Below are 13,383 nucleotides of genomic sequence, written 5' to 3' on the forward strand. Positions count from 1 at the left end.
CACCATTTGGAAATCATCATAGTTACTTGTATCAATCGCAGCATATAAAAAGTCAGCCTTTTTAATTACTATTACTAGTGCTAACAAGTTTCAGGTGACAAAGTCTAGTCCAAATCTTGCTAAATAAATCAGGTTTAGTTCCAGCACATTTGAACCGTTATGACATGTCACTTATCACAATGAGATCAAAACCTCAAAACAGACAAAAAATGAAAGAGTCCAACTGCTTTAACTTTGATAAGGATCGACGTGCACTTATTTGCAGGTCTGATAACCCAAGTCCTTATGGGCTCATTGTTGTAATGGAACTCCCAAAAAATGACAGCAAAATATAGTCCATTACAACAATGTTAAACTAGGCCCATAAGTGGGTTCAGATGTCAGACCTGCATATATGTCCACATCTATAAGGACCAATACACAAGCACAATTGTAAAATAAATGATATAACTTAGGATGTTTAGAAATGCGTACCTGCCAACCAGGTACATCACTTGAATGGGATAAAAATTAGGGAGATTGGCTTAAATGTAGGAGATTGCATATTTATTTTCTTTGATGTAATATAATTGTCCTTAAGTAATAATGGTACATAGTTGTAGTAGCAAATTAAAACTTTAAATAATGGAGCATTCCTACCTGTATACTTTGACAAGATAAACACACCTAAACATGGAGTATACCTATTTCTCTTAAACCTAAACCGTTATAAAAGCTTGCTTGAAAAATAAAATCAGAATCAGATCAAGAATATTTTTTAAAGGATCGAGCTTTTCACAAATTAATAAAGGGAATTAATCATCTAAATGTTTAATATTTATCAGCATTTTATTTCTGATTAAATACCTTCCAATCAAAGCTGTTGATTTAATTCAATTTTTAATTCATATAATATTTGTAACAAATAGTGAAAGTATGAATAATATCTGAGAACATAAAAGGTATATTCAATGCTAACATATAATTTTTACGCAAATCTCCAATACATTATGAAAATGTTTTAGTGAAAAACAGGCATCATATAATCAACTGAAATTTTAAGTTGTTGAAAACCATTTAATGACAGAGAGATAATTCAAATTAAAGAGCTGCACAGGAATGAAGAATATACTGTAGTGATTGAACCACTGCCCGTGATCTCTCCTCACAGAAATAAAAATCGGACCAAATTGAGATTGTTGGTGCATAAAACTGACCTTGGACAGTGAATTTCCGACATTTTCAGACCTATCCGACCAAAGGGTAAAATTTCCGACTTTATCCAAGTTATCCGACCTCGCTGGACATCCTGTAGATCAGAAGTTGAAAGCATCAAAGGAAACGTCAGACAATGGGGACTAGTTCAAATAGAGAACAGAGGATTCCACAACTATTCCGTCAATGTGCCTATTTTGATAAGTCACATCAAAGCACAAGCAATAGATCCCACTAGAAGAATACACTCAAATGTTTACAAAAGTACAACATATTTTTTGAAAAACTAAGAACAGAGAGAAAAATATATCATCTCTCAAAATAATGAGCTGTACTTTTGACTTCTTCCCTATCAGCAAAGTATCACTGCCAGGACTAGGAAAAAAATCTGAAAAATCTCAATTCAGAAAATAGACAGGGAGCGACATGGAACAGGATTAAGTTGGCATGCTTTCATCGGAATTATCAATTACTGCGGTTGCATTCACTTTAATGTGAGTAAAAAGACAATTCAACGTTTAAGACCTTTTGATCACACTAGATCTGTTGAAAACAGACCAAGAAGTTGTCAACCAAGGGTGACAACTGAGAGAATGGATTGTTTTGCTTTTAGGGGTTTTACTTTTAAGTCATTTCAGTGCCAGTAAAAAGAAAGATGATAGGAAATCACCTACAAAATGGAATGTATGAAGACAAATCAACAATGCTAGAGTCAAAGAAGAATGACAGTGCTGTGCTGCAACCTTTGAAAATCTAAATTTAATCAAAATAAATACACATGAGGATACCACTCAAGTTGACAAATTAGATAGGAGGCACTGGTGTAAGAAAAAGATCTGAAGAAAAAAAAGTGTGTATGAAACAGTATGAAAAGGACTGAAAGAAAAATACAAGAAAAAAAAACCATACCAAAAAAAATCAGTCTCTGTCAACTGGGGATCGAACCTCAGACCTCCCGATTACCGCTCAGACATGGTAGTCCATTCTACAGCTTGTATGCACACATTGACGTGTATATCTTCACAACTTTCTGATGGATTTTAATGGCTTGAACACTAGAATTGTTAATGGGGTTTTTTTCCTTATATTTTTCTTTCTTGTTTTGCCAAGCACTGTATCATCAACTTTTTCATATCTTTATCTCATACCACTCAAGCTGGTTTGCCACCTAGATCACAGAAAATAGACAGCTTTGTTGAAAGTCATGAATGACATACTTGTCAATGTAGATTCAAATAATGTCAGCAATTCTGTGCCTTTTAAACCAATCAGCAGCAGTTGATACGAATGACCATGATATCCTGACACAAAGATTGGAATAAAACATGTCCTTAGGCCTGTTCCCTTTATTTCTTACTCTATGTATGGAACATGAAATAATGATAAGCATTTACGTGATCAATTGCCTCAAAATGGACGAACTTGAAGCTTAAAATTAGATTTTAAGCTAATTCATAAGATTCCCAAAGTGGGTAATACTTTTATTACATCTCATAGCAATAAAATGCGGGTGATACAGCAGCTTCGCTATCATTAACAGATCTTCATCTAATTGAACAGGCCTTATATCTAGAATTTCATTGTAAACGTTAACACCACACAGTATGTTTAAAACATATGAGTTCATTCCCATAATATTATCACAAAGTTTAGCACCAGACTTCATCATCTTCACTTGAATACGTGCAATCCTCCATCCAGTGGCCTCCTCTGTCAACTTCATCCAACATCCAAGGGGCACGATCAAGCACCACAGACATCAGGTGATTCAGGTAAGATCTCTCTACCCGTAACTCCTCTACAACACGAGTCAGCACACTGAATACATCCCCCTGTGTCATATTTAAAGAAAAAATATATGAGAAAAGTAGAACCTGTTAAAGACGAGAGATTATAATGATAATGGTTTTTTAAAGATAACTGACTTTACATAGAATGCTGCAATTGAATAAATACTTTGGTGAGTTGGTATCTTTTCTTAATATTTAATTTTTTTCTCTTTAATTGTGGTATTTTTGGAGAAAAAAATATTTTTATCTATTATAATAAGAACAACTTAGTTGAAAAATTCCTTCACTGTAAATAAAAATATTATCATTCAAATTTCGTAAAACAAAAATTTAAAAAACAACAAACAAACAGTAACTTTTGCCAGGATTGCATTGGGGGATGGGGGGGGGGGGGGGGGGAAATGTGTGGGCTGGTGGAGAGATATTCAGCTGTTAGAGAAGATGAATGAATGTATCACCTTATTATGGTATCTGAAACTTGAGCAAAACGTTGGAGGAGAACTAACTGACCTAAAATGTTCTGACTTCCCGAAAATATTCTGAACATTTTCAACAGAAAATGAAGTACAAATACAAATAGCGAATTATAACTCTTACTTCGACAAAAATCAAACAACTAACATCTTCAATAAAATACTTAGTTGATGACAAAGTGGTGAATATGTGCAGCAAAAACACAATCGTATATGATTTACAAGAAAAGATATAATTTCCAAAGTTCAAAAACATTTATTCATATATCTAGTCAATTACTTGGCCAAATCAACACCAGCTAGGAAGTTGAAGGAAGTGGGGGGGGGGGGGGGGGAGTAAGCATATAATCTACATTATGCCAAACACTAATCCATTGTAATGTAGACAACAACAACAAAACAAAAAGAAAAAGAAAAAAATAGGATACTTACCTTCGTTGCTTCCGCTTTTTCCAATGTTTCTAGCTCTTTTACATAAATAGAACATCCTGAAAATTATAAAATTCTGAAGTAACATCAAAATAAAAAAAGATAAAGAAGAAATACAAAATACAACAAAACATAACCAAAAAAAAAAATACAACAACGCCCTCCCTCCAAAAAACAAATTCATTAATTAATTAAAAAGAATAAAACAAAATTCATGTTTCAAGATCCTAGGATTTTTACATCACATACTATCAAGCAGAATTAATTGGTTTAGAAAACACACTCAAGAATTTGTTTATCTAAGATATATTTCGTGAATATTTTTTGTAGAAAATTGTTAATGAATTAACTTAAGTAAAGGTAAGAGGACAAAATCACAAGAGAAAAATATTTTTTCAAAGATCATGTAATCTAAAGCTTTTTAATCTTTGATGTCATACCTGATGTTTTTATGTCTTTCTTTAAATCCTCACTGAGACTTGGATTAATCACTTTTGAATTTTCATCAGTACAAGAAAGTTTATTGCTATTTTCATCATTTAGCTCTTTTTCTTTCAACTTCAACTTTTTAATGTAATCCAGAGCAATGTTTCGATCATTCAGAGCTTCACTCAATTTGCCATCCTAAAAAAAGTAAATACACCATGTATATACGATATTATAAAATAAAGAGAAAAGATCTGATAAGCAATTAATCATGGTAGATAAAGCAGAACAATGCAAGAACAAGAAAAATAAATCATCAACAATAACTGCAACTTTTCACTGGGCATTGAACCTCAGGCCTTCTGCTTTATAAACAAACATGTTTCCATTTATTCAGTTAATATTTTTTAAAAAGTATTTTGGCTATATTCAGAATAGGGCCTCAACAATGTACAATTTTCATAATAAGCAACTCTATTACCATGGATGATAATATAATAAATGGAAAGACATTTACGACAATTCCATTGTACTTAAAATCAAACATCATACCTTTAATTCTAATTCAACATGTAAGGCAGAGAGTTCTTTTCTCAAGGTACTCAACTCCTGATGTATTTCAATGTCCTCCTTCAAATTAGTCATATCTGGTGTTGAAAAGCCCGGAGCAGAGTCAACATCAAATGGTTCACTCTTCATCGCCACTAAAATCCACCTCAGTTTTTCCCATCGTCTGTCAGTCATGCTCAACTAATGTGCATTTTTTTTTTTTAATTTTAAAAATGGTCATGAGAGTGAATATAATAAACATTCATTCAACATTTTTCTTTTCTCTTAAAAGTTCCATGTGTGACCCATTGTGTCAATCTGGTACTATGTTGCAGTGAACAAGATGAAGAGAATAGAGTTTAAAATCAGACAACAATGTAAACTTCGTAAAACCTGGTTTGGACGGTACCGCCGTCCAGTACATTAACATTCCGTTCACTCAAACTGTGTAGTACTTATATTATATCACCAATATAGTATACATTAACATTGAAGGCTTCAAGTTATAAAGCTTTATATTATTATCTTTAATTTAATATATATGGTTTGTCCTATGTTTTGTGATTAACTACTGTGAAATTTAAGATTATTGCAAGCCACACATCGCAGGGCTCAGAAATAAAAATACCGAAAGCAGCAAAATTATTAGCACATGAAAGAGTTAAGACAAATAAAAACTTACTTTCCACTACTCAGACTTCATAAGTTGAGCTTAAAATTCATTTATAAGCATTATGTTCATTATGACATGGCACCATTTTGAGACAATTGGTCACATTTCTAAATAATATCATAACATTTATATTAATAGTTGAAAATGTAAATAGAAAAGGTAAAAAGTGGAAGCAGTTTGTTCTTTGTTGTTCTTTGCACTTAAAAGTTTCAAAGTTTTAGTCTAAAACCATATTTAACACTTTAAAAAATATAATTTTTAAAAACTTAAGCATTTATTTAGCGCAATATCCACTTAATGTGCTCAAAGCACTTTACAAGGGGTCCCCAGCCAACAGCAACACTTAACATAATAGACGAGACATTACGCCTGTAAGGCAATATCACATTTTCCCCCAACAGAGATGCTGTTAATGACCAGATACTCGTTTACAATTGAGTACGGTGATGGAAGTGGCAGGAATGGAGAAGGCCAGTAAAATGGTAGAGAGGAAGAGATGGAACTTGATTGGACATGTATTGAGAAAGGAAAATGGGCGGGATTGTGCTATAGCGATGGGATGGACAGCAGAAGGTAAGAGGAGAAAGGGATGCCCAAAAAAGATGGCAACAGAATGGAGGAGACGGAAAGAAATGATGCTAGCATATACTCCTGGCAGCGAGCAAGAACTAAAGCAAGGGACTAGAGCAAATGGAGGGAAACTGTTCAGGCCTTATGCACCTCCTGGTGCTGAGAGAATTAAGAGAGAGTTAAGAGACAGTGAGAGAATGTGACTAACGAGTTTTTTCCAAGGACCCAACTATGCATAGCTCAGAGTGGTGGTGGTGGTGGTGGTGGTTGTATTAGTAGTGGTAGTGATGTGGTGTTGGATGTTGTAATAGTTGTTGTAATTCAGAAAAGTGAGTAGAGCAGGCACTTATGTTGATAATAACAAGAAATGAAATGAGTAGGAAAGTGCCAGAAGACAACAGAGAATAAAAACTTCGAGGTGGCGATGGGGGCTCGAACCCGCAACCTTACTGGAGTTGACATACCAGGAAGGTCACAGGTTCGAGCCCCCATCGCCACCTCAAAGTTTTTACTGTTGTCTTCTGGCACTTTTCTACTCACTTCATTTCTTGCTACTAGTTGTTGTAGTGACAATGATGAGATGGTGGTTGTAGTGGTAGAGTTGATGATGATGGGGTGGTAGTGTGGTACTGGTATAAGTGGGAGTTATGGTGATGAGGTGGTGGTGGTTGTAGTAGTAATGTGCTGGAGATGATTGTAGTAGTAGTGATGATGATGTGGTGATGTTTGTATTAGGGGAAGTTATGATGATGTGGTGGTGGTTGTTGTAGGAATGTTGTGATGGTGGTGGTAGTAGTTGTGGTAATGATGTTATTGTGGTGGTGGTGGTTGTAGTAGTAGTGGTGGTAGTGACGATGATGTTGTGGTGGTTGTAGTAGTAGTAATGATGATGTGGAGATGTGGTAGCAGTAATTGTGGTAATGATGTTGATGTTGTGGTGGTGGTTGTACTGGTAATGGTAGCGATGATGATGTGGTGGTGGTGGTGGTTGTAGTAATAGTGGTAATGATGATGATGATGATGATAAGGTGGTTATAGTAGTAGTGGTAGTGGTGATGATGTGGTGGTTGTAGTAGTAATGGTGATGTAGTAGTGGTGGTAGTGATGATGATGTGGTGGTTGTAGTAGTAGTGGTAGTGATGACGATGATGTGATGGTTGTAGCTGGAGTGGTAGCGAATATGATGATGTGGTGTCTGTAGCAGCAACGGCAGTGATGATGACTGTGGTGGTTGTAGTAGTAGTAGTGGAAGTGGTGATGAGTGGGGTGATTGTAGCAGTGGTAGTGATGATGATGTGGAGGTGGTGGTTGTATTAGTTCTGATGGTAGAGGTAGTTGGGGCAAGGGGGGGGGGGGTATCCTTGTACCAATATGACATCACCGGAATTTGCCAGAAGTTGTCCATAACCCAGACCAGATTTTTTTCCAGTAAAACCAGAGTTTTGGCATTATAACTGTAAAGTTTAGTTTGAGCCATCGCTTTAAAATATTTATGAGGCAGTTATAAATATATGTCAACATGAAATATATGTTAATAAGACGCAGAACAAATTAACATATCTCTTTACCTGGACCTCAGTTAGATCTCTGCCATCAAGTAAAGGCTCACTACCTCTGAGGACAAAAAGAAGAAAGTCTTGTAGTTTCTTTTCATTCACATTTTAAGTTCTTTTATGGCAACTTCTTTACAAATTTGCTGGTGTCATTTCACCTTTATTATTTTGTACATGTTATTCCTGTCCCATTAAAAAATTACTAAGAAGAAAGTATAAATAAAGAGGTTTACTTTGTGTTGTAAACAAAATAATATAAAACACTTTTAATGATATTATCCTCAGTATTTTTAACATGATCACAATTTTACGTTATCAAGCAACTTTGGTTGTCCACAGAAAAAAGAAAACAAAAACAAAACACCTTAACAAACAAAACCTTTAGCTTTACCTTTATGACGTTACTAGAAATAAAGAAAAATAGCTGGGATTTGTTGAAATAATGGTCTGTCAGGGGGCTTACATTCATAATTCAAAACCTATATAGAATCTTCAAAAATGCTGGTAGGTATAGGGTTTTTAACTTCTTTTTGATAATAATAATAAATAATAATAATAATAATAATAATAATAATAATAATAATAATATTAGTAGTAGTAGAAGAAGTAAAAAATTATTTTTTTTAATTGAGCTTTTATCTAGCGCAATATCCACTAAATGTGCTCAAAGCACTTTACAAGGGGTTCCTGACCAATAGCAACACATGTAACATGTAGAACAAAACATGATACCTGTTAGGCGATAATACAAGTTTTTTCAGACAGAGACAACGCTGTAATGGCCAGGTACTCATTTTACAACTGAGTGCGGTGAGAGAATGTGAGTAAAGAGCCTTTTCCAGGGACTCAACTATGTGCCAAGCGAGGCTCGAACTCAAGACCACATAGCCGTAGTAGTAGTAGTAGTAGTAGTAGTAGTAGTAGTAATAATAATAATAATAATAATAATAATAATAATCGCAAGAATGACTTCATTTCCTATTATGATAAATCATTACCTTCGCCATCCATCACCAAATGAAGTGGGTGAACTCATGAACCTATAGTACTTCCTTGATGGAGAAGTTGGTGAGGACGAAACAGATTTATAATCTGGGACACTTTCAAACCGACGACCAAGTTTTGGGCTGTAGAATGATGGAAGGATTTTTGATCGAGTTGTGGAAATCTGGGAGGTAGGACAATGTGATGTGTCTGAGACAGGCAATGCATGCAATGCTTTGACTAAATGCTGGCCTCTGGTGGGTAATTTTGGACTAGAACTATCAAGAGATGTCATGACTCCAGAATTGGAACTGAAAATGTCATTCTCTGATGTAATCATCAGATCTGGAATGGAGCGTTTTGGCAGGTTTGATGAATGATCACCTTTTAGTGAAACAAGCTCCTCTGCCACCTTTTCTTCTTTTGTAATGCTGATCCGACTCGCAGTTATATCCAAGCTCTTTTCAACATCAATTTGGTCCTGTAATAAAATGAAAATCAAGTGAATAGATTAGCATGTGATTTAAATATAAATAAATTATTTAACCTTTGACAATATATTGAGAGAAGCAATAAAGTTGAATCTGAAAACAAAACAGCAGATCTTGAACTTAGCATCAAATTCGATTACTTTGAGAGGAGAAACAGGAAATTATTCAACAAAGAGAATTACTTGTATCTGAATAAAAACAATAAAAGTATATCTTCCAGATGTGTTTCTGCTAGTTATGAAAGGCAAACGTCTTTTACCTGTCCTCCAACACCAACACTCTCTGGGACATTCAAAGTGCTTGATAAAGAATCCCCTTTCTCAGATTCCATTTCAGATGATGATATTTCCTGAAATAGAAAAATATAACCAACAGGAATGATTATGCAAATTTCAATTATGTATTACAGTCACGTCTCCATAATCTAAACACCTCCATTCCCAGCTTTTTATTGGATTCTCTAGGGGGGGGGGGGGGGTTGTACAAGGAGGTGATGTTCGTTTCGATTGCTAGTTTTTCATGACATAAAACAGTTTTAACAGAACTTGATTACTGAGTCAAAATCTTTACTTTAGAATTCAGAGGGATGTTGCAGTATGTACTCTTTCATGAGGGCACAACCCTCTATCACCTGTCTATTGGTGATGATAAGTGGTTCTTTTTCAATGTCTTCATTCTGATGTAAAGTTGATGCCACACTGTTGACCAATCGTTGGCTTATTGTTCTCCTGGTAGAATTGCACCTGATGCAAGAAGTTGTGATTGGTGGCAAAAAGTGGATTGTCATGTTGATCAGCACTGGGATGCTGTGACTGGGTGCGTTGTCATTAAACATCATTTTCGTTTCATAGCAGACATCTGACAGTTCAAGTAACAAGCCAGACCATAAAGATTTCACAGTTCATCCACACTTCCTTGTCTGTCGGCCAAACTCAAACCAAATCCAAAATGACACATTAAACCACATTTAGGCGATATTATGTTATATATTAATACAATCATACACGCATCCATTTCAAGCATAACATTTTCAGATTTTAAACAATATTTTATAAGTTCTAAATACATCCTTTCAAATATAATAATTGATAACACCAACCATGTTACTCAACCACTACGTGAAGAGATGATAAACTTTTGCCTCAAAGCTCAAATCATTCTCTTGCCTTATGCTAGAACTTATTGGTTGTTGCAACAAAGTGGTCATGCAACTTATTTTTAGACTGGTGAATTTTAAATAAATTGCAAAATAGAAAAAAAAAAGATTTCATTAAAAATCAGCCATTCATTCTTTGTTTCCTTAGAGAGAGAGAGAGAGAGAGAGAGAGAGAGAGAGAGAGAGAGAGAGAGAGAGAGAGAGAGAGAGATAGAGAGAGAGAGACAGAAAGACAAAGAAAGAAAGAGAGACTAACAAACAAGAATGAATTTACATCTCTCTCATTTTAACTAGAAGTTTTTTAAGAATTCTATATTTTTAAGTAAAACATCATCTCACCCCATCCCTTTCCCCTATCCTGTCGACCATTATCTTATCCAAGATAACTATTGGACTTGTGTCACAGGTGCCAGCCTGTCTGGGTTGACATCATAAAAACAGGAAATGATTAATATCAATTATAGAAAATAATACACAAATAATAAAAATCTAATATTTTAATTTTACCTTCGATTTTCTGTGGACGGCCTCTGGGTGACTAGGTATTGATCTTTTCATATTAGACATTTTGACCGCTGTCTTATAACTGGGCTGAGATGAGTGAACCTCATGTTAAGAGGCCTAACTGAAGAAGAAGAAGAAAAAAATTAAGCACAAATTAAGCCCACCTGTAAAGGTGAAATTGGATTATAATTATTACTCATTCATAAATTCTGTCACAAAAGAAAGACCAGAAAGGACATTCAACTTTGCAATAGTTGTGACCTTAAGACATTATGGTAGTTATGTCAATTAAAATATAATGCTTCAAAAAGCAATACAAGATATACTTATTAATCTATGAAAAGTAGTGTGGTAAAAACACTTTATATATATGCCGGCTCTATTTCTCCTAACTCTCAGGAAAATAAACTTGAACTTTATTTCTCTGAATGGTCGGCTAGCCTCCAGTGACTGATGGGTTATGGATGCGAAGTCTATGCAAAAGTAAACGTTCAAACAGAGGGGACAGGGAATACTCATGAATCATCAAGCTAGCGTTTTTTAGGCATATTGTTGACAAAGACAGATTTCATCAAAAAGTTGTGCTATCGCGAATACTCCATGGCGCGTTCACTTTTTCACTTAACGCTGCACTATCAAAGAGAGATCAAGTTTATTTTCCTGAGCATTCGGAGATATAGTCACTTCGTTTTATAATATATATATATATATATATATATATATATATATATATATATATATATATATATATATATATATATATATATATATATTAACATCCATCTATAAAGTCTATGGATTATTTTTCTGAGACCCATCACTCAAAAGAGTTAAAATCAGGTCACAGCCACGAAGCCGTTTTCATCAGCTCACAGCTGGAGTGCCAAATGGACGTGTTGTGAAGAGATTTTTAAGACCTAATTCACAATGATGAAAAATAAATAAATATAAAATGTCAATAGAAGTGGGTGGTCGCCACCGAAGTGGGAATCTCCTTTTAGTTTTAGAGAAATCTAAATGAAAATGGGCATCGCCTCTAGACTAAGACTAAGACGGAATCTCCAAAGACATACGAATATTCAATGGGCATCTCCATACTGCGTGGGTACCTCCATAGTGCTTCTATGGGTATCTCCATACTACGCCTACGCTATTAAATGATTATGGGCATATAACAAGTGCTTCACTGACATAAAATCATAAAACAGCTCACAACTCGGAACACTAACAACAAACCAAGACACACAACAAAAACCTTCCCTGGTCCCTACACAGACGCTTCAAACTAAAGAACCTAATATCTACATTGGTACACGACGTTATTCTAATATAACCATGCCTCAGCCTCAAAGCTAAATAGTTTTAAAGTAAAAGTAAAAGGTCGGTTCACGACAGATTTTATTAATTAATAATTTAGATCTCTGACTCTGACTCTGAGACATTGTTGTTATTGAATTGGTCATTGGTATTCGGCTCTCTGACTCTATCTTAGTACTTGTTTAGTTTTCGTCCATCTACTAAGACTAAGTCCTTCCTGGTTGTTGAAAGCAACTCACTTCTTACTTTTATCTAGACTAATCAATCTCGGTTGACAGGTAAGGATCAACGAAGGGACAGGTATGTTGGTGAACTCTCTACCTAGTGAAGTGATTATTTACTATCATATTTACTCTTTTGTTTACATTCGGAATTCAGAATATTTGTTAGTTCATATTTTTACCAATCCCTCAAAGAAACGAGCACTAACTGATACTAAGCAATATCGACGATACTTTTTTAAAATTCAATTCTCCATCGATCGATAATCACGTACTTCCTAATATTGGACTCCAGCAAGGCCTTGACTCAACGTGTACATATATGCAGGTCTGACATCCGAACCCTCTTATGGGCCTAGTTTTATATTGTTCTAATGGACAATATTTTGTGTCATTTTTTGAGATTTTCATTGCAACATTAGCCCATTAGCAAATGGGTTATCAGACATACAAATAAGTGCACGTCGCCTTGACTCAAGATGTCTATTCACTCCAAAACAAAAACAAATAAAAAAGGGCAGTTACAGCTTCCTTCTCAAACTGTTCTTTCCTCCACTCAAAATGCAAAATTCTATTCTGGTATTCCAGAATGAATCTAAACTTCTATTCTGGTATCCCAGGATGAATCTGCCTCGATGATGAAAACGTAGTAGCCTTTTATTTTATCGTGTATTTTATTTCAATTAACGCTTTCTTACATCATTGGTCGGTTCACTTCTCTTTAGAGTCTTATACATCATGTTGTGTTGGCAAAATAGAAACCCGAAACGCCTATGTCATAATTTGTTATTGTAAATCGAATGGAAACTTCATTTTTTTTTTTCATTGCCATTTGCCCTGGAGAGGGAATTCATTTAAGCTCTTTTTTTTTCGTAAATATAATTTTTTTTTCAAAATGACATTAAAAAGGGTCTTTTCTTTCTTTATAATTTTTTTGAGAAAAATACAGTATCTAAATGATGAAAATGAATTCTCAACTTTAAACTTATGCGATTGGTGATCCTCACTCTCGGTGAATACTTTGTGATATTATCGACAGTTTGTAGGGCATGG

At 34.7% G+C, this 13,383-nt stretch overlaps 1 protein-coding gene across 3 annotated transcripts in view; it reads right to left on the reverse strand.

Moving 5' to 3' along the window:
- LOC144967278 (uncharacterized) overlaps positions 1–12,521 on the reverse strand; it is a 12,785-nt gene extending 264 nt beyond the window's left edge. Inside the window, exons 1-9 of one of the 3 annotated variants that reach the window (XM_078904327.1) lie at positions 12,356–12,521; positions 10,796–10,913; positions 9,392–9,481; positions 8,656–9,122; positions 7,673–7,718; positions 4,865–5,062; positions 4,327–4,510; positions 3,890–3,945; positions 1–3,026 (exon numbers count right to left, since the gene is read on the reverse strand). The exon at positions 1–3,026 is cut by the window's left edge and continues 264 nt beyond it. In XM_078904327.1, coding sequence (XP_078760453.1) covers positions 2,844–3,026; positions 3,890–3,945; positions 4,327–4,510; positions 4,865–5,062; positions 7,673–7,718; positions 8,656–9,122; positions 9,392–9,481; positions 10,796–10,855 — 1,284 coding nt within the window. In that variant the 5' untranslated portion in view covers positions 10,856–10,913; positions 12,356–12,521 and the 3' untranslated portion in view covers positions 1–2,843. Of the gene's footprint in view, positions 3,027–3,889; positions 3,946–4,326; positions 4,511–4,864; positions 5,063–7,672; positions 7,719–8,655; positions 9,123–9,391; positions 9,482–10,795; positions 10,914–12,287 lie in introns of all 3 variants that reach the window. The other 2 variants (XM_078904328.1, XM_078904329.1) reach the window with 2 other exon arrangements.
- Between the last annotated feature and the right edge of the window lie 862 nt (positions 12,522–13,383).

The sequence above is a fragment of the Berghia stephanieae genome, chromosome 3 (genome assembly GCF_034508935.2).
Source record: "Berghia stephanieae isolate SIO BIC M18660-M18661 chromosome 3, UCSD_Bste_1.3, whole genome shotgun sequence".
In the NCBI taxonomy this organism is placed as follows: Eukaryota; Metazoa; Mollusca; class Gastropoda; order Nudibranchia; family Aeolidiidae; genus Berghia; species Berghia stephanieae.